Here is a 15,219-nt window from a genome sequence, read left to right as displayed (position 1 = left end):
TCCTTTTTCTGTGACATTTTCTGGCACGTAGAAGTGTGATAGGGTGAGAAGCGGCAGGGGGCGTCAAGTGGTGCCTCTGGGGATGTGTTGCATGCCAGGAGGAACCAGAAGAGTTTGGGGCAAGGAGGCTGGGCACTGGGGGAATACTTGGCAAAGCTCTGGCATTTGTAGAAAGCTGCCCTGTGACATTTTGGCCCAAGTCTTCAGTGAAGCCCATGGGGCCTGGTGTGCCCTGCCCCTGGGGAGGACGCCTGCACATTGCATAGCCAGGCAACTCGTCTTTCTGCAAGGAAAGGAGAGGCTGGAAATGCTGGTGGAGCAGCTGGGTTGTGGCAGCTGGGGCAGTGGCCGGGGCTGCCAGGCGCTGGGGGAACCTCCTCCCACTGGCCTCCTGCCCTCCCCCCTGCCTTGGGCTGCCATTCTGGATCAGGTCCAGCCTCTGTAAAGGAGGATGTGCCCTCTGCAGTCAGCAAAACAGGGCGAGAAATCCTTCCTCTGTGGATGCTGGAGGTGGCTGAAGAGGAAGCAATACCGCATTTAACCCAGTAGGAAATGAAGTCAGCAGGAAAGGGGCCAAGGCAGCGCTGCTGCCGGCGCGGCTGGAGAGGCTCCAGCGGTCTGGCTTCCTCCCGCATGGGATTCCTTCTCCTTTCCTCTTCGCTCTGCTACTGGAGCTTGGAGCATCAGAGACACGTGCCCCAACACCTTTGCCACTGCAGGGGCCTGCCTGGGGCTGGGTGAGCAGCAGTGGGCATGGGCCAGCCTGCAGAGCAGTACCTGCCTGGGCACAAGCCATACACTGGAGGAGATTGCAGTTTCCCCTCATGGCTGCACGTGTGTTGGCTGAGCCAGCAGCTGCCTGCCAGGAGTCTAGCATTTTCTTTCATGTCTTGTATCAGATCTGTCAGTTTTCAAAGGGTAGTTAGACCTCAGTAGTGGCGGAGCATCAACCTGCTTGGAAGACAGGACTTTTTCCTGCGGGATAGGGGCACAGCAGTAACTCAGGGCAGGTTATCATCCTTGTGGTATCAGGAAAGTAGCACAGAATATCTTTGAACATATTCCCATCTGAGTCCTCATTTGAATTAGAGATTTGCTCTGTGCAGTTGTTGGGAGGAGAGGGAAGGTGGCTGTGAGCCCAGGTAAGAGACTGGCTTGGTCTGGTTTCAATGAGGTGGCTTGGGGCCACTTTGGCTCTCAGACTGCATTGAAGCAGGAGCTTTAAACACCTCTGGTCCAGAGGAACCCAGGAACCCTGCTGGTGAGGATTACGAAAGCATAGACTGGCCAGACACAGCTCCTGCTCTGTGAGGCTGTGGGTCAGGCACAGCTCCTGCTCTGTGAGGCTGTGGGTCAGGCACAGCTCCTGCTCTGTGAGGCTGTGGGTCAGGCACGGCTCCTGCTCTGTGAGGCTGTGGGTCAGGCACGGCTCCTGCTCTGTGAGGCTGTGGGTCAGGCACGGCTCCTGCTCTGTGAGGCTGTGGGTCAGGCACGGCTCCTGCTCTGTGAGGCTGTGGGTCAGGCACGGCTCCTGCTCTGTGAGGCTGTGGGTCAGGCACGGCTCCTGCTCTGTGAGGCTGTGGGTCAGGCACGGCTCCTGCTCTGTGAGGCTGTGGGTCAGGCACGGCTCCTCCTCTGTGAGGCTGTGGGTCAGGCACGGCTCCTGCTCTGTGAGGCTGTGGGTCAGGCACAGCTCCTGCTCTGCATGTGCTGTGTGTTCCTGCCTCAGGGAATGTCTGCCCCACGCCTGGTCGTGACACTTCACGGCAGCACCGGGTGAGATGAAGGGACAGGCCTTGGCTCCACATGCGATGTCAGACTGCAGCAGGTTTATGTACAGGTGTGTAACTGAGCAGGATTAGCAAGGCACAGAGCCCAGCCCCGTGACAGCGTCTGGCTGTGGTCTCCTGTTTGCTTTGAGCGCAGTTCAGACACTGGTGACAGGAACCGGGTAATCCCCAGTACCTGCTGGGTTGGCTGGGGCAGAGAACTCTGCAAGTGGTTGTTGCAGCCCTTCTGCCCTTGTCTTTTGCAGGAGACAGCTCTGGAGTGCCATTTTGGGACAGACAGGACGTTTGAAGCCCAATGGGTGAACTCCTCTGCCGTGGAGTGCAAACATGTGCTGGTGAGTCGGGTCTGAGGCCACCAGCCCCTGCTGCTCCCCTTGTGTGGGGTGAGTATGAGGGCAGGGAGGGGCTTGGCCCCAAGCTCCCACCCAGTGCCTGGGATGCCACCCTTCCTCCCTCCCTCCCTCCGCGCCCAGGTGAAAAAAGGGCAAACCAGGTTTGCCCCTCCAGCAAGAGGCTCTTTGTGCTGATGCTGGAGGAGCCAGGAGTGGCTGGTGCCGCTTTGTCCGCTCTATGGGTGTCTGCAGTGGCTCCAGGCGCTGCTCCACTGAGGTTTGGGAAGTTGGTGCTTGTTTATCTTTCCAAATGGGAAGAGTTCAGTTCAGAGAAAAAATTGGCCACCTTTCAGTGTTGCTATTTCTGTAGCTTTTATTTTGAACTAGGAACTGGCCTGAGAAAATGCTCAGGCACTCGAGGAGGAGCAGTGTGTGATCGTTGGAGGGCAAACTCCACCTCTGAAATGCAGCAAATGTTTGGGGTGGGAATTCCCTGGGTGAGCATGTTTCAGGTAGAAGCTTGAGAGGAGCATTTTCACATCACATCACCTGCACTGAAAATGCACAGACTGGCTGGTCTGTTACTTTTCCTGTCCATTTCTACTAAAAATAGCAGCAAGCCAAGGCTCTGCTCTACCTGTGGTGTGTTCTACCCTTCCTTGGGATGTCAGAAAAAGAAAACAGAGAACAGCCTTCTCTCCCTCTCTGCTGAAGATGAGCCCCTCCTGTAGTGAGAAGCAGTGGTCAGAGAAACCTTCCAAGGAATGTTAATCCCTGTAGTGTGTGTATGGAACCTTGTATTTTACTAAATTTCCTAAGCTTTTATTTGGTTATTTTTTGTGTGTGCAGCTCCACACGACAGAAAAAAGCCATCTCTTCCCAGTGAACCTTCAGCTGAAGGACAGACCAGACAGATTTATCGACAGTCCAGAGACGATGACAGGTCTGAGTTGAAAATATTTTGATTCTGGTCTCATCTGGTCAGCTTGAATGACTCTGTAATCCTGGCACAGTTTATGGGCTCAGCAGAGGGACCACGGCTCAGATGAGCACAGCTTAGTTCTTTCTCTGACTCACGCAAAAAAAGTCTTTTCCCAGAGTCGCATTCAGGTGAACGCAGGTCCAGCAACCAGGCAGGCACCCATGGGCATCCCCTTTGCACCCAGGGAAAGTGGACAGGCAGTGGTGGAGGTCTCACCGGCGGCAGCGTGTGGGATGGGGTGCGCTGCCGCTTGTGGTCACAGCAGAGATGTGGGACATCCTTGGGGTCGGGAAGGAATTCCTCCTGGAGGAGATAAGGGATGGGGGAGGGCTGTGCCCTGAGCTCTCACAGGTTCAGCACGCTGTAAAAATTGAGGCTTTTCTTTTTTCCTCTTGTGCTAAGAAGGAATGAAATGTGTGAAGGCGTTTAAGAGAGCTACCCATTAAAGGCTACCCTCTGTCTCTGGGAAGAGAGCTCACATTCCCCACACAGCTCTTGCTACATCAGCAGACTAAGCCAGGCAGGCAGAGTTGGGTTAGGAGTGCACCCAGAGGGCATTTGGGTAGGGCCAGCCCCACCAGTCAGCCCGCAGAGCCACACCAGTGACACCAGTGCCTCTGCCCACTCTGGCCTGGCACTGGCCCCGTGCTCTCTCCCTGGGGCAGGCAGTGCAGTGGCCTTTTCCCTCTCCAGAGTGTCAGCAGCTGTAGTACAAGGAATTCATTTAGCTTAGATGCAAATGAGAACTAGCTGCCTGAAGTGAGATTTCCTGCAGGGGACAGCAGGGATGGGGATTGGCCCCAACACCATCAGCTGTGACCCACGATGAAAAGGCTTCCCTGTAGTAAATCCCATAGTGTAAAGGAGGCTTATCTTGGAAAACATTCCAGGTGGTGAAATAGCCTCTGAAATACCAGCATGGATAGGCAGGAGACATGATTTCCTTGCAGAAAGAAGAGGGAGGGTGTCCATGTTTTTGAGATACAGAGGGAATCCAGAGGAGAGGTGTGGGAGATGTGAGCTGAGGCTATTTGGAATGAGACTCGGTTCTCAGCGTGGGTGGTGCGGGGAGCAGGAATGACAGCGGAAGGAGCTGTGGTGGAATTCCCCCTCCTCCTGCACAGGGAGAGAGCTCGCTTACACAGACTGTGTTTGCATCAATCTGGATCTGCCAGAATATTTGGAGGTCCTGTGGGACCATTAGACTGCGCTGGCTCCTCCTCGCCTTGATCAGATTGGTGCAACTAAAATTAGGCTGACTTGCAAGCGGAGACAAAGATCTGCCAGGCCAATTATAAATGTGAGCATCTTGTATGCTGTCTTTAATAGAATTACTGTTATTAGTGCTTATGATTTCAATATTTATTAGCTTTCATTGTAAAGTGTGTTTTGGTAGTCCACTGATTGTATCCCAGCTCTTTGCTGTTGGCTGGAAAACCAAACAGTGTCACTCACTGAGTGGACTCGAGGTAAAATAAGCTCATTTTTTCATTTGTGGAGAAAAAGGAGACCAGGAGTCCCTGGTGCAGATGATGTTTCGTTAGCCTGAGCACAGGCAGCCCACGGAAGGCTGAGGGGTTTGTTATTTGCTTGTGAAGCCCCTGGAGATCCCCCTGTGAGCAGAAGTGTAAAATGTGACTGTTCCTTTGTTTTACATTCCCCTGCAAAGTCTCCTCTGGGGAAAAGGGTGTGAAAGCAACGTTTCCTGAGTGTTTCTGGCTGTTTATCTCAGCGGATACCCACACTACAGTGGCAGAAGTCTGTAGGCTGGAGAGGAAATGTAACCTGGGGCACCAGCTAACGAAGAGGTGAAAGCAGTGTAGGAAAATGATGTGGAAGCTAAGCTGAGCAGATCTACAGGGAGAAGTCAATGAAAGGGACTTAGGGTCACCAGGGGGAAGGAAAGGAGCTGTAAGGCTGTACAAAGCACTGCAACCATACGATTTTTGTCAGAGTGTGAAGCAATGTGATTGCTTCGCTAACAGGATGGAGCCAGCTTTGCCAAGCAGCTTCCCATGTGGATGCTGAGAGTTGGAAACATGTAACGTAAATTGACAAAAGGTTCCGAGTTTGGGTGTTGTTTGTTTTTCAAGGGAAATAAAAAGGAAAAGAAAGTGCTAAATTATATTGCAGTGAGAACAAGCACCCAGTCCTTCTGGGAAATCTTCAGGATGGCAGCCAAGCGCTGGCTCGTCTCGCTTTATGTGCAGGCTGCTCTGCTCATCCACTGGATTTCAGATGGTACTGGAATTCATATAGCCAGGGGGTGGGGGGAGTGGGAATATGTTTGATTGCCTTGATCTAAGCAAAGCCATGGAAGTCTCAGGCCCAGAGCTCACCCATTGTGTTGTCTGTGGTGGTTCAGTGGAGGTGTACAACTGTGCGACCGGGAGCGCTGACTGCTCGCAGTGCCTGGGGAGGGAGGACCTGGGGCACCGCTGTGTCTGGAGCGAGAGCAGCTCCAGCTGCAGGCTGCAGAGTGAGCCCCTCCAGGTCTCAGACGTCTGCCCAGCTCCAGAGATTAAGAAGGTAAGACCCGAACGCACCGTGGAGGGTGTGTGTGACACGGGAGGTGGCTGTAGGGGCTGGGGGCAGGGGAGGCACTGTGCTTCGTCCCTGCTGGCACCGTGCGGGGCCAAGACCAGTGCTGAGTTATTTACTGACTTTCCGTGCTGCTGAGTCACCTGATAACAAGAACATCTTGCTAGTGACAAGATCCAGTCTTTGTCATGTTGGTGGGAAAAACAGCAGCACAAACAAAGTGTCCCAGAGTTCCTGGGGCTGGTGGAAGTGAGAAAGATTTGTAGGGTTGGCTGAAGGATTCTTATCAGGAACAGCATTTAATGGAGCATAGCTGAACTGTGAACGTGAGCCCTATCTCCAGGCATGTGCTCCGCAGTTCTGCTGAGATCAAGAGTGGCAGAGGGACCTTTTGGCTTTGTGCCTTCTGAAATGAGTTTTATTTCAATTGTAGTTGAATTAATGTTTGTTGGGGGGATTTGGATCTGGGATTCCGCTTAGAGGTACAGTACAAACCAACAGGTTTGTCCCTGACCAGTGGCAACGAAAGTGTGTGGAGCAAATCTTAAAATTAACTCCCTAGGAAAAGAGAAACTGGAGAGGCAGACAGCTGAAGTGAGCGCTGACTTTGCCAAGGATATGGGATTTCTTTTCTTAGGGACACGTGTAGCAATAGCTGCTCAAAATCCAGGTGCAGTAACAGCGCATGGAGGGACTGCAGGGTGCCACCACCTACCTCTTGCCTCTCATCCCCACGGCCCATGGTAACAAACCAGCACCTCACCAGAAAATAATGACAGGAAACTGTAGTTCAGGCCACAGTGCATCACAGGACTCTGCTGCTATTTCCCTAGCAAATAGTAGGTGGTAGATCCAAATCCTCCAGTCACACAAGCAAACAAGCCCTCGCAGGGCCCTCTGGGAACGGGGGATGTCGAGGCTGGTGACAGGGCGTGATCAGCCCTGGCTGGCTTTGCCAGCGGGTGCCACATGGCACACTGTGCCGGGACAGCCACTGCCAGGCCACGCAGTGCCGTGGGCGATGGGGCAGCGGCCGTGTCCCACAGCACCAACCAGGCACATCCTATGCCCCAGGCTGCCGCAGTGCTGCTGTCCTGCACATGCTCCACACTTCATCACACCCTGTTTTTGCCCTGAAGGGCACCACTGTGTTCGGGACAGCCCTTAGGAATGCGATGGCAGGACTCTCCTCCCAGCACACTCGCATCCCTCCGGGTTTGCTCTGCCCCAGCTCCGTTTGAAGCTGTGCTGTGGAGGGAAGGATGCCTCACCCCAGGCATGTTTGCAGCTGCAGTAATCCCTGACCAAACAAACCCCAGCACCAAACCCAGCACAGAAGCGTGATGGCTACTTGTTTGCAGCGCTGCAGCAAGGGCAGCCATTCCACCCTGTTCACGAGGGGCAGGCGGGCCGTGGGTACAGGCACGGGCTCGGGGATGAGCAGGTCCGGGGTTCTCCTGTGTCCCTCGCGTTGTGCTGCAGATCGAGCCGCTGCACGGGCCGCTGGAGGGGGGCACGCTGCTGACCATCCGCGGGAGGAACCTGGGCCGCCGCTTCAGCGACGTGCGGGGCGCCGTCAGGATCGGCAGCGTGCCGTGCGTGCCGCTGCCCCGCAGATACGTCGTGTCCGAGGCGTGAGTGTCCGCGAGCTGGGGAGGGCGGCCCTGCCCCCGTGCTGCCCGCTGCTCCCATCCCATGGCGGTCTGTGCCCGCCGGGCCCTGGCAGGAGCGGGCGGTGGCCTGGCCCCCCGGCACACGGGTGCCTGCGCCGAGTGCGGGGCCGAGGTGGCCGTGGGCTCTGCCCTGAGCTCTGGTGGGATGACACAGCCGCCAACCCGCTCTTTCCCGCTGGCAGGATCGTGTGCCAGACTGGAGAGGCTCAGGAGGCGTTTGCTGAGGTGGTGACAGTTAATGTGAGCCGGGAGGGGAAGTCCAGGGAGCGATACTCCTATGTGGTGAGTAGCTGCCTGCTGGGCGTTTCTTTGGTGATTCCTGTACCTTTGAAAACTGCAGCCCAAGCGTCATGGTCCTGGAAGAGCAGCTGCCAGGTCTCTTCAGCTGTGGCTCCCTGGACGAGGTCTGGCAAACCCAGGCTTGGGTGTGAGGGCGGGGCTGCAGCGCGGTGCCATTGGGCACAACCTTGCTCCCAGCCTCAGCTCCTGCGGTGCTCTATCACTCATCCTGGCTGTAGCACTGTTTCTCCTGATAGAAACAGGAGCTCATTTTCCTTCCTCCTCTTTTGTTAAGGTGCCATTACAACCTGTGAGGGTTTTTGAGGCTTGCAAGGTCTCTGTGTTGTGTAAGTCACGTACCATGGACTGATATTTTTTGCTGCAGAGGTTGTCTTAGTTTTTGCATGAGAATAATGGGTAGGGATTAGACTTGAGCTAACCCTGTGTCATTATGGGAGGAAAAGCCCTTTATAGCTTTGTACTGAAGCATCTCAGAAAGATAACTTTCATCTCTATAAACCTGAAAGAAATCCATGCATTTCTTCTCTTTTCTGTAAGCACCCTCATCTCTGGATAGAGGCTATTGACAGGCAGCCCCTGCGTCCAGGGCAAGCACAACAGGATGGGTGCCAAGGGCACACTGTTTACTCAGAGCCTTTGTGCTTCTGCTGTTGCTCTAGATGGGCAAGAATACACTGTGCTGCAGTCTACTGGCTTGAAAGAAGACTTGAGCCCCAGGAAATGACGTTTAATTCCTGGTAGCCATTGTGAGTAATCTAGAGCAGGAGCATGGAGTATATCCCCCACCCCGTGAGCAATTATGTGTTGGGCATTTAGTTCAGGGAGGTGTGCAGCCAGCGTGGGAGGACACGTCCCAGTGCCCGTAGCAGGGCCAAGCCTGGCAGCACACAGGAGGGACTAGTGAGGCACATGGAACTTCCTGGGGCCCATTCCCATTGCTGCCAGGCGTCTGTGTTCACACACAAAGTGTCTTGGAGATCCCTCAGTCTGGAGGGGAGCAGGGCACAGGCAGGGAAGGGACCCTGGGTCTGGGGTTTGTGGCACACGGCCATCAGGATGTATGTGCTGACTCAGGCTGATTGTCTGTTTGGCAAAGAGGAGAAGGGCCTGAGGAGTGGGAAAGGGCTGGGCAGCTTCTCTGCCGGCTTCAGCGTGCAAGGAAAAGCCCTCTCAGGAAACACCTGTAAAAGCACCAACGCTAAACAAAGCAGAAGGAGCAAAAAGCCAATCAGTGAACTCAACCCGGGTGCACGACAGCTCTGTGCTGGCAGCTCCTGAGCAGGCTTAAGGAGAAGGCTCTCCTCCAAGGAGTGGCAGAGGAGCTGTTTTCTGCTCAAGTGGCACAGCAGAAAGCTGTCCTGTGTCTGTCTCAGCAAAGCTTGGAGAAGTGATGAGAGAGGGCCCTGCTTTGTGCGCGCATGTACTAGGGACTGAAGCTGCACAACATGCAGGAGGTGTGTTCCACTCCAATAGTGACTTCCACACCATTTCCAAACCAAGCAATGCTCTTTACTTTTCTTGATTCTCCTGTCGGATACAGTGGCATGAAGATGGAGTAGACTACACCGTGCATGGCTGATCTCAGTGAGAACTGAGCTTGAGAACTCATAGCAGTTTACCTGAAAAAGTTTGAAAGACTTTGAGAGCTGCCCTTCCAGAGAAGATGCTTTGTAAAACACCAAGTATTGTTTGTGTGCTACATCTTTCCAAGCCCCTCTTAGACATAGCTAGAAGAGACAGACAGAAATTGGCTGTTATTCTGCTGAGGGAGTGGGAGAAACGTGATTGAGAGACTTCTCCAGGGCATTAGAGCAGGCTGTGGATGAACTGAATTTGCCAAATGAGATGAATTTGCAAAAGCTGTGATGGGGGCCATCAGTGCTGGCAGTGCACTCAGAGCAGTAGCCACTGGCTCTTGTTGAGGGGAAGAGCAGGAGGGCTTTGGGGAACAGTAATAATAGGTCAGGGGCCAAAGCTGCCTGTGGACACTCAGAGAAACACCAGTTAACAGTGAGTCCTGTGGAAATGGGTAATGATCAGAAGCAATGCAGGAAGTGGCTGCAGAGGAGTAAAGCAGTCCGAGTGTAGGGCAAGGGCAGCCATTCGTGAGCGCGTTTGTGTCGCTGAGATCAATGGGCGAGGGCTGTAGCTCAGGCAGGGGCAGCTCAGCCCAGCTCTGGTGTGTGGTGGCTGCAGCCAGGGGCCTAGCAGGCTCAGCCCACCCTGTGGGCCCTGTGCCCCTGGGCTCTGCTGGCATGGACCTGGCAAGTGCCGTATGGAATCATGCTTTGCTCTGCCCTTGGTGCCCGAGTCAAGCCCAGCAGCCTCTCCTGGGACTGTGTGTGTGTAGCTCAGCACTGCATTACTTATCAAAGCCTCAAGCTCACGAATCTCAGGAAGATTTCCAGGGACTGCAAATACAGATAACATGCATGCTAATTTCTGCTGAAAATGGCAAGAGGCAAAATCACTTCCCTCTTAGTTCCTGTCGCCTCGAGAGATTCAGATTTGAAGCTTCCCTAAGAAGGGGTTTGATATCCAATTATCTAGACCCAGGTGGCTGTTTTCATAAATCTCAAGTCCACCATCCAGTGGGGCTTTAGTGTTATCCTGGCAGTCAGGAGGAAATGGATCTGGAAGGGCAGAGATGATGGGAGCTGGAATGAATGAGACATTTCCTTTTGTCAAAGGACCTTGAGCTATTGCCAGCTCTGGACCCTCCACTGGAAATCTCAAGGAGCTGGTGGGATCCTGGGCTCCAGTTTGGACTCACATCTCATTTATTGTCAGAATTTAGGGGCTGCAGAGAGTCACAGAGGTTTTACATGATCTCAGCACTCAGCACTTGTACCTTTCCCTGTGTCCTGAAATCCTGCCAGTGAAAGCTTTTGCCATGCTGCTATTTCAGAGCCTTGCAATATTGGATGCTTAAATTTACTGAAGCAGTTCCCGTGTACAGTGTGAAGTATCCAGCTGTAAGTTTACTAGGATAGAAAACAGATTCCTCCTTTGTTTTCAGCTTCCTGTGGTGCAGTCCATATCTCCCCTGAATGGCCCAAAGGCTGGAGGAACCAGAGTGACCATCAGAGGCAGCTGGCTGGACGTCGGCTCTGAGCTCCATGTCCTTGTCAATACTTCCAAGCAGTGCACTGACATCAGGTGGGACTGGATCTGGGGGCTGGCACTGAACTAGTGACAAAAGCCAAAGTGTTAGGAAGGATGATACCCAGGAGATGAGGAAGAGCTGGGGTTTGGTTGGGGGCCTCACTGCACGCTGATGCTGAGCCCTGAATCCAGCTCAGCTTTCCTCAGCCTGCTTGGCTGCTGCCTCCTGCCTTCCCAGCTCTGTCTCTTGAGCTGGTGCCCTGGAGCAGAGGCAGAGCTGTGGTGCGGGAGCCTGACACAGGATGGAGAGAGTTCCTCCAGGAAAGTGACTGTGCTGGTGTTGCCATGACATGGCAGCAGCGCCCAACAGCAAACAAAGTGCTTCTCACTGCAGCATGCTGAGAGGCCCCTTGGCTGATCTGGGCCCAGGACCAGAACCCTGGCATGAGGCACAGATAGATTTTGTTCCCATATGTGCCAGAGACAGAAGGCCCCTGCCTGCCCAGGGTCCTGCTCCCACCGCAGCTTGCTGGCCAGAGGAAACCCCTCTTCCTGCATGTTCCTGTCTCATTGGTGGGAATAGGAGGCTGCCCTTTCCCTCTGGCTGTGTGGGAAATCAGTCTGGCAGCCTAGAATGCTGTATGCTGAGAATTGGTTGTTAGGAGAGCAGCACATGGCTGGCATCTCCTTGCCCGTGTGTGCCCTCTGCCTGGCTGCCGGGCGAGCGCTGGGCTGTGGCTCTGCAGCTCCCCCCTCCCCTCCCGCAGCCGCAGCGACAGCACCATCACCTGCACCATGCCGGCTGTGGAGCTCACCACGGCCGTCAGAGTCTGCGTCCAGTTCGAGAACAAGTCTTGTGCCAGCTACAACATCACCTTCAAGTATGAGAAGAACCCGATTATATCAGACATCAACCCCAAAAAGAGCCAGATCAGGTGAGATTCCCTCCCCTTGCAGACAGCCAAGTCTGCCAGGCTTTGTCTCTCCTTTTGTGGCCTTTATTGAGATCAGCCTCTTAGTTTTTGCCAAATGCAGAAGTGAGCAGTGCTCTCCCATCAAAGCACAGAGCTCATGGGAGTATCCTGGTGTAGCCTGCTACAGGCAGCATGAGCTCTCCCTGTTTGTGCTTCGAGCCATCGAGGTGCAGAGTGGATCTTGAGCAACTCCCATGTCAGGAGTCCCTGGAGTCATGGCAGAACAGCCAGGAGGCAGGATGTGCTGCTGGAGCCCATGCCATGCTGTGGTAGCATCAGCGCTTTCGTTTCAGAGCTGGCGGGTGCCTGCATCTTCCTGCAGAACAGAGGGTCAGCTCCAGGATGGTGGGAGAGCCCTGCAGGGAGAAAGGGGCTTTCTCAGCCCTGGGGCCTGGCACATTGCCTTGCAGACAGGTATAAAATGGCACCAGGGCACTGCAGAGCACACTCAGGGTGCTTTGGTGTGCCTCAGCGCTAGAGTAGGAGTCTCACACTCTGGGACTGTTCATAGCTCATTTCAGTGTGTTTAGGACATGGAAAATTGTCAGTACTGTAAGTGTAGGGTGTACACCGGTGGGCACTTTAGGGAGGTTCAGGTGGGGGTCTCTGGGGCTGCCAGGATTTTTCTTGGCAGTAAAACTACTGGAGGATAAGCTGAGATTTGTAATTTTGGATTTCAGCCTTCCCCAAGGTCACACTGTTTCATTTTTAAAGCATGTTGCTTTTCATTTGGTGTCTCTCCGTGGAGCTCTCACGCTCCTGTTCCTTTGGATACCGTGGTGAAATCCCACCTTTCTCAGCTGTGAAGCCTGGAAGACTCAGGGCTGACCAAGAGATGTGAGTGGGGTGTCTGTGCCCGCAGCACCCCGGTGAGAGCAGCAGACTCAGGGACACGCGGCCGTCGCACCTCATTGCTGCGTTGTCCTCTCCAGTCACTCTCTCTTTCTTCCTTTCTCCTCAAAGCGGGGGCAGGATCATCACCTTGGAAGGAAGAGGCTTTGAGCTGGTGCAGAATGTGTCCATGGCTGTCCGTGGCATCGGCAGAGAGCAAACGGTGGGTGTCCGCCGGGGATGGCTCAGTGCCTGGAGCAGTGCTGGGGCCCCAGGGGTGAGGCCGTGGCCTCGGCCCGTGCTGCAGGTCTGTCTGGGGGGCAGTGCTCGGGATGGTGGGGTTTTGTACATGCTCTCTCCTGCTTTCAGAGCTGCAAGGTTCACACCGACACCACGATCACCTGCCCCTCTCCAGCCGCCTCCAATGTCACTGCCGGGACCAAACCCGCGCCCGTCGACTTCTACCTGAACGGGCGGCTCTACACAGACGACCGCCCGGCTCTGGACGAGGAGATGTACCCCGAGGAGGCCTTGCACATCAGCAAGTTCAGCATGGAGTACTATGCCGACCCCCAGTTCTTCACAGCCAAGAAAGAGAAGTGGATCAAGCACCATCCTGGCGAGCCCTTGACTCTAGTTATACACGTAAGAGAGCGGCACCGACAGCGCTGCTGCCTGCGGGATGTTGGCTGCGCCACACTGGGAAGCTCTTCAGCCCTAAGGGCTGGCACAGCGAGACAGAACGGGGGTGGGTGAGGACAGGAGAGGCAGGAGCCATGCAGGGGCAGGCAGTGCTTGCCCTGCTGCGTCTGCATCTCTCTTCACTAGGAGACACAAAGCAGAAACCTGTGTTTGAAGGGTGTGATAGCAAGAAGCTGAAGAAAATGCTGGATGTATGGAAGAGATTGATAATGCACTGGCCTGAAGTTAGGCAGGTACTCCAGAAGAGCTTGACAATAGGTATTTATTCCTGCAGACACAGGTCATGCATTCTTCTCTTTTGGCTACTGAATTCAGCTCAGTTAACAGGGAAGTCGGGGTACAGCAGTTGAGTGGCTTGGACAGTGTGCAACAGTAATTCAAAGGCCATTGTTCACTGCAGGATATCCTCACTGGTTGCAACGTGCTTCAGAAACACACTCCCCCTTTCTCAGGCTCTGCAGACATCCCCTGGCTATCTCCTCCGTGGTACATCCTTCCCTCCTCCCAGGTGGGCGCTTGGATCCTTATCTGTGCTGCACAGCCAGGACAGAGCACAAACACATTTTTCCAGGTTCCAGGAGGGACCAGCTTGTCCCATGCCCCATGCTGAGCGAGGAATGGGAAGCAGGAAAATGGGGAATGGCCCGGTTCTGGGTTTCCTGTGGAATGCTGGAAAAATGTCCTTAATGAGGGAGAGTCCTCCCAGGTCTGAAACACAGCAGGAATACGGAAAGTAAAGCAGGAAAATCCATTGCAATACCAACTGCTGCTCTAAAGCCTGACATCCTGATTCTATTTCTGTCATTAGAAAGAGCCAGACAACCTGGGCCTGGAGAGCAACGAGTACCAAGTGAAAATCGGCCTCATCTCGTGCGAGATCCAGATCGTTTCAGACAAAGTCATCCACTGCTCTGTCAACGAGTCACTGAGCACCTCAGAGAGGCAGCTGCCTGTGACGGTGAGTTCCAGGAGCCCCCTGCTCTGAGGGGGTCCCTGTGCACACCCCAGGTGCGGGGACTGTGGCTGTGTGTGCTCACAGGCAGGGAGCCAGGGTGGGCACAGCAGCAGAGCACGCTGCCCTGGCAGCAGGGCCCGGGATGGCTCGAGGCCAGGCTGCAGGCACAGCTCGGGCTGCCCTGGGTCACGCAGAGGGGCACCAGCAGCTGCCTGCTGGGCTATTGCCCTGAGCTAGGGAGAAAGACTTTGTCAGTTCTTGTAAGGCACCGTGAAATCCCAGGCACATGAGGTTTTGTCACTTGCAGTAACTTTCTTTCTGCCCTTCCTGAGCTATATTTGGGGATTTCCATATGGTTTGCAGTCAGCTGACCCCCCTACTGCCAGCAGAACTGCAAGTGGCCATGAGAATCCAACCCTTGCCAAGCTGCACTAAGCCACTGATGATGGGTCCCTGCGTGTGATGGGAAGGGCAGGATGAGTACACAGGGCTGGAAAGCTTCATGTTGCTTCCCAGGGCCTGCCATTTGTCACTGTGAAGTTTGGTGTTCTGGGCTGTTGTTGATCTTTGTGTCTGCAAGATGCTCCCTTGCTGTCCTTTTTTCCCCAGAGGGCTTGACTTCACTGTTGTGCTTGCCCTCAGTTTCCCTCCGGTCACATACAGCCCATTGCCACGCAGGGATGTCGCTATGGCTCTTTGTATCTGGAGAGAAAATGCCTGTCTCCACAGTCTGAGACCCTGCAGCCCCCTCTCACCTGTGTGTTGACAGTGAAGGGAGGGGAGCCTGGAGCTTGGGCAGGGAGGAGGAGGAAGGCTGAGAAGGGAGTGGAGGAGGCTGTGAACTTGTGCTGCCCACAAGAAAGGCACAAAGGTGCCCCACTAAGCCGCTGACAGGGTTGTCCAGTTTACTGCTTACAGCCTGTGGTGTGTGAACTTCTGTTGCAACCTGGAAATATGGAAATGCAGCAGTAGCAGAATTTCCCAAGTCATTTTCATGGAAATTTTAAATAGGGTAATTTTGGTTTGACTGAAAA

General features: G+C 54.3%; 1 protein-coding gene across 1 annotated transcript in view; it reads left to right on the top strand.

Annotated features, from left to right (window-relative positions):
• The window catches only part of PLXND1 (plexin D1), a 72,525-nt gene that overhangs the window by 28,564 nt on the left and 28,742 nt on the right, over positions 1–15,219 (top strand). The window contains exons 10-19 of the mRNA XM_062008402.1: positions 2,036–2,125; positions 2,972–3,065; positions 5,470–5,633; positions 7,128–7,279; positions 7,501–7,600; positions 10,638–10,777; positions 11,491–11,658; positions 12,661–12,751; positions 12,898–13,173; positions 14,039–14,188. Of these exons, the coding sequence (XP_061864386.1) occupies positions 2,036–2,125; positions 2,972–3,065; positions 5,470–5,633; positions 7,128–7,279; positions 7,501–7,600; positions 10,638–10,777; positions 11,491–11,658; positions 12,661–12,751; positions 12,898–13,173; positions 14,039–14,188 (1,425 nt within the window). The remainder of the gene's footprint in view (positions 1–2,035; positions 2,126–2,971; positions 3,066–5,469; positions 5,634–7,127; positions 7,280–7,500; positions 7,601–10,637; positions 10,778–11,490; positions 11,659–12,660; positions 12,752–12,897; positions 13,174–14,038; positions 14,189–15,219) is intronic.

Source organism: Colius striatus, chromosome 15, assembly GCF_028858725.1.
Source record: "Colius striatus isolate bColStr4 chromosome 15, bColStr4.1.hap1, whole genome shotgun sequence".
In the NCBI taxonomy this organism is placed as follows: Eukaryota; Metazoa; Chordata; class Aves; order Coliiformes; family Coliidae; genus Colius; species Colius striatus.
This window is presented reverse-complemented; position numbering and strand designations above follow the sequence as displayed.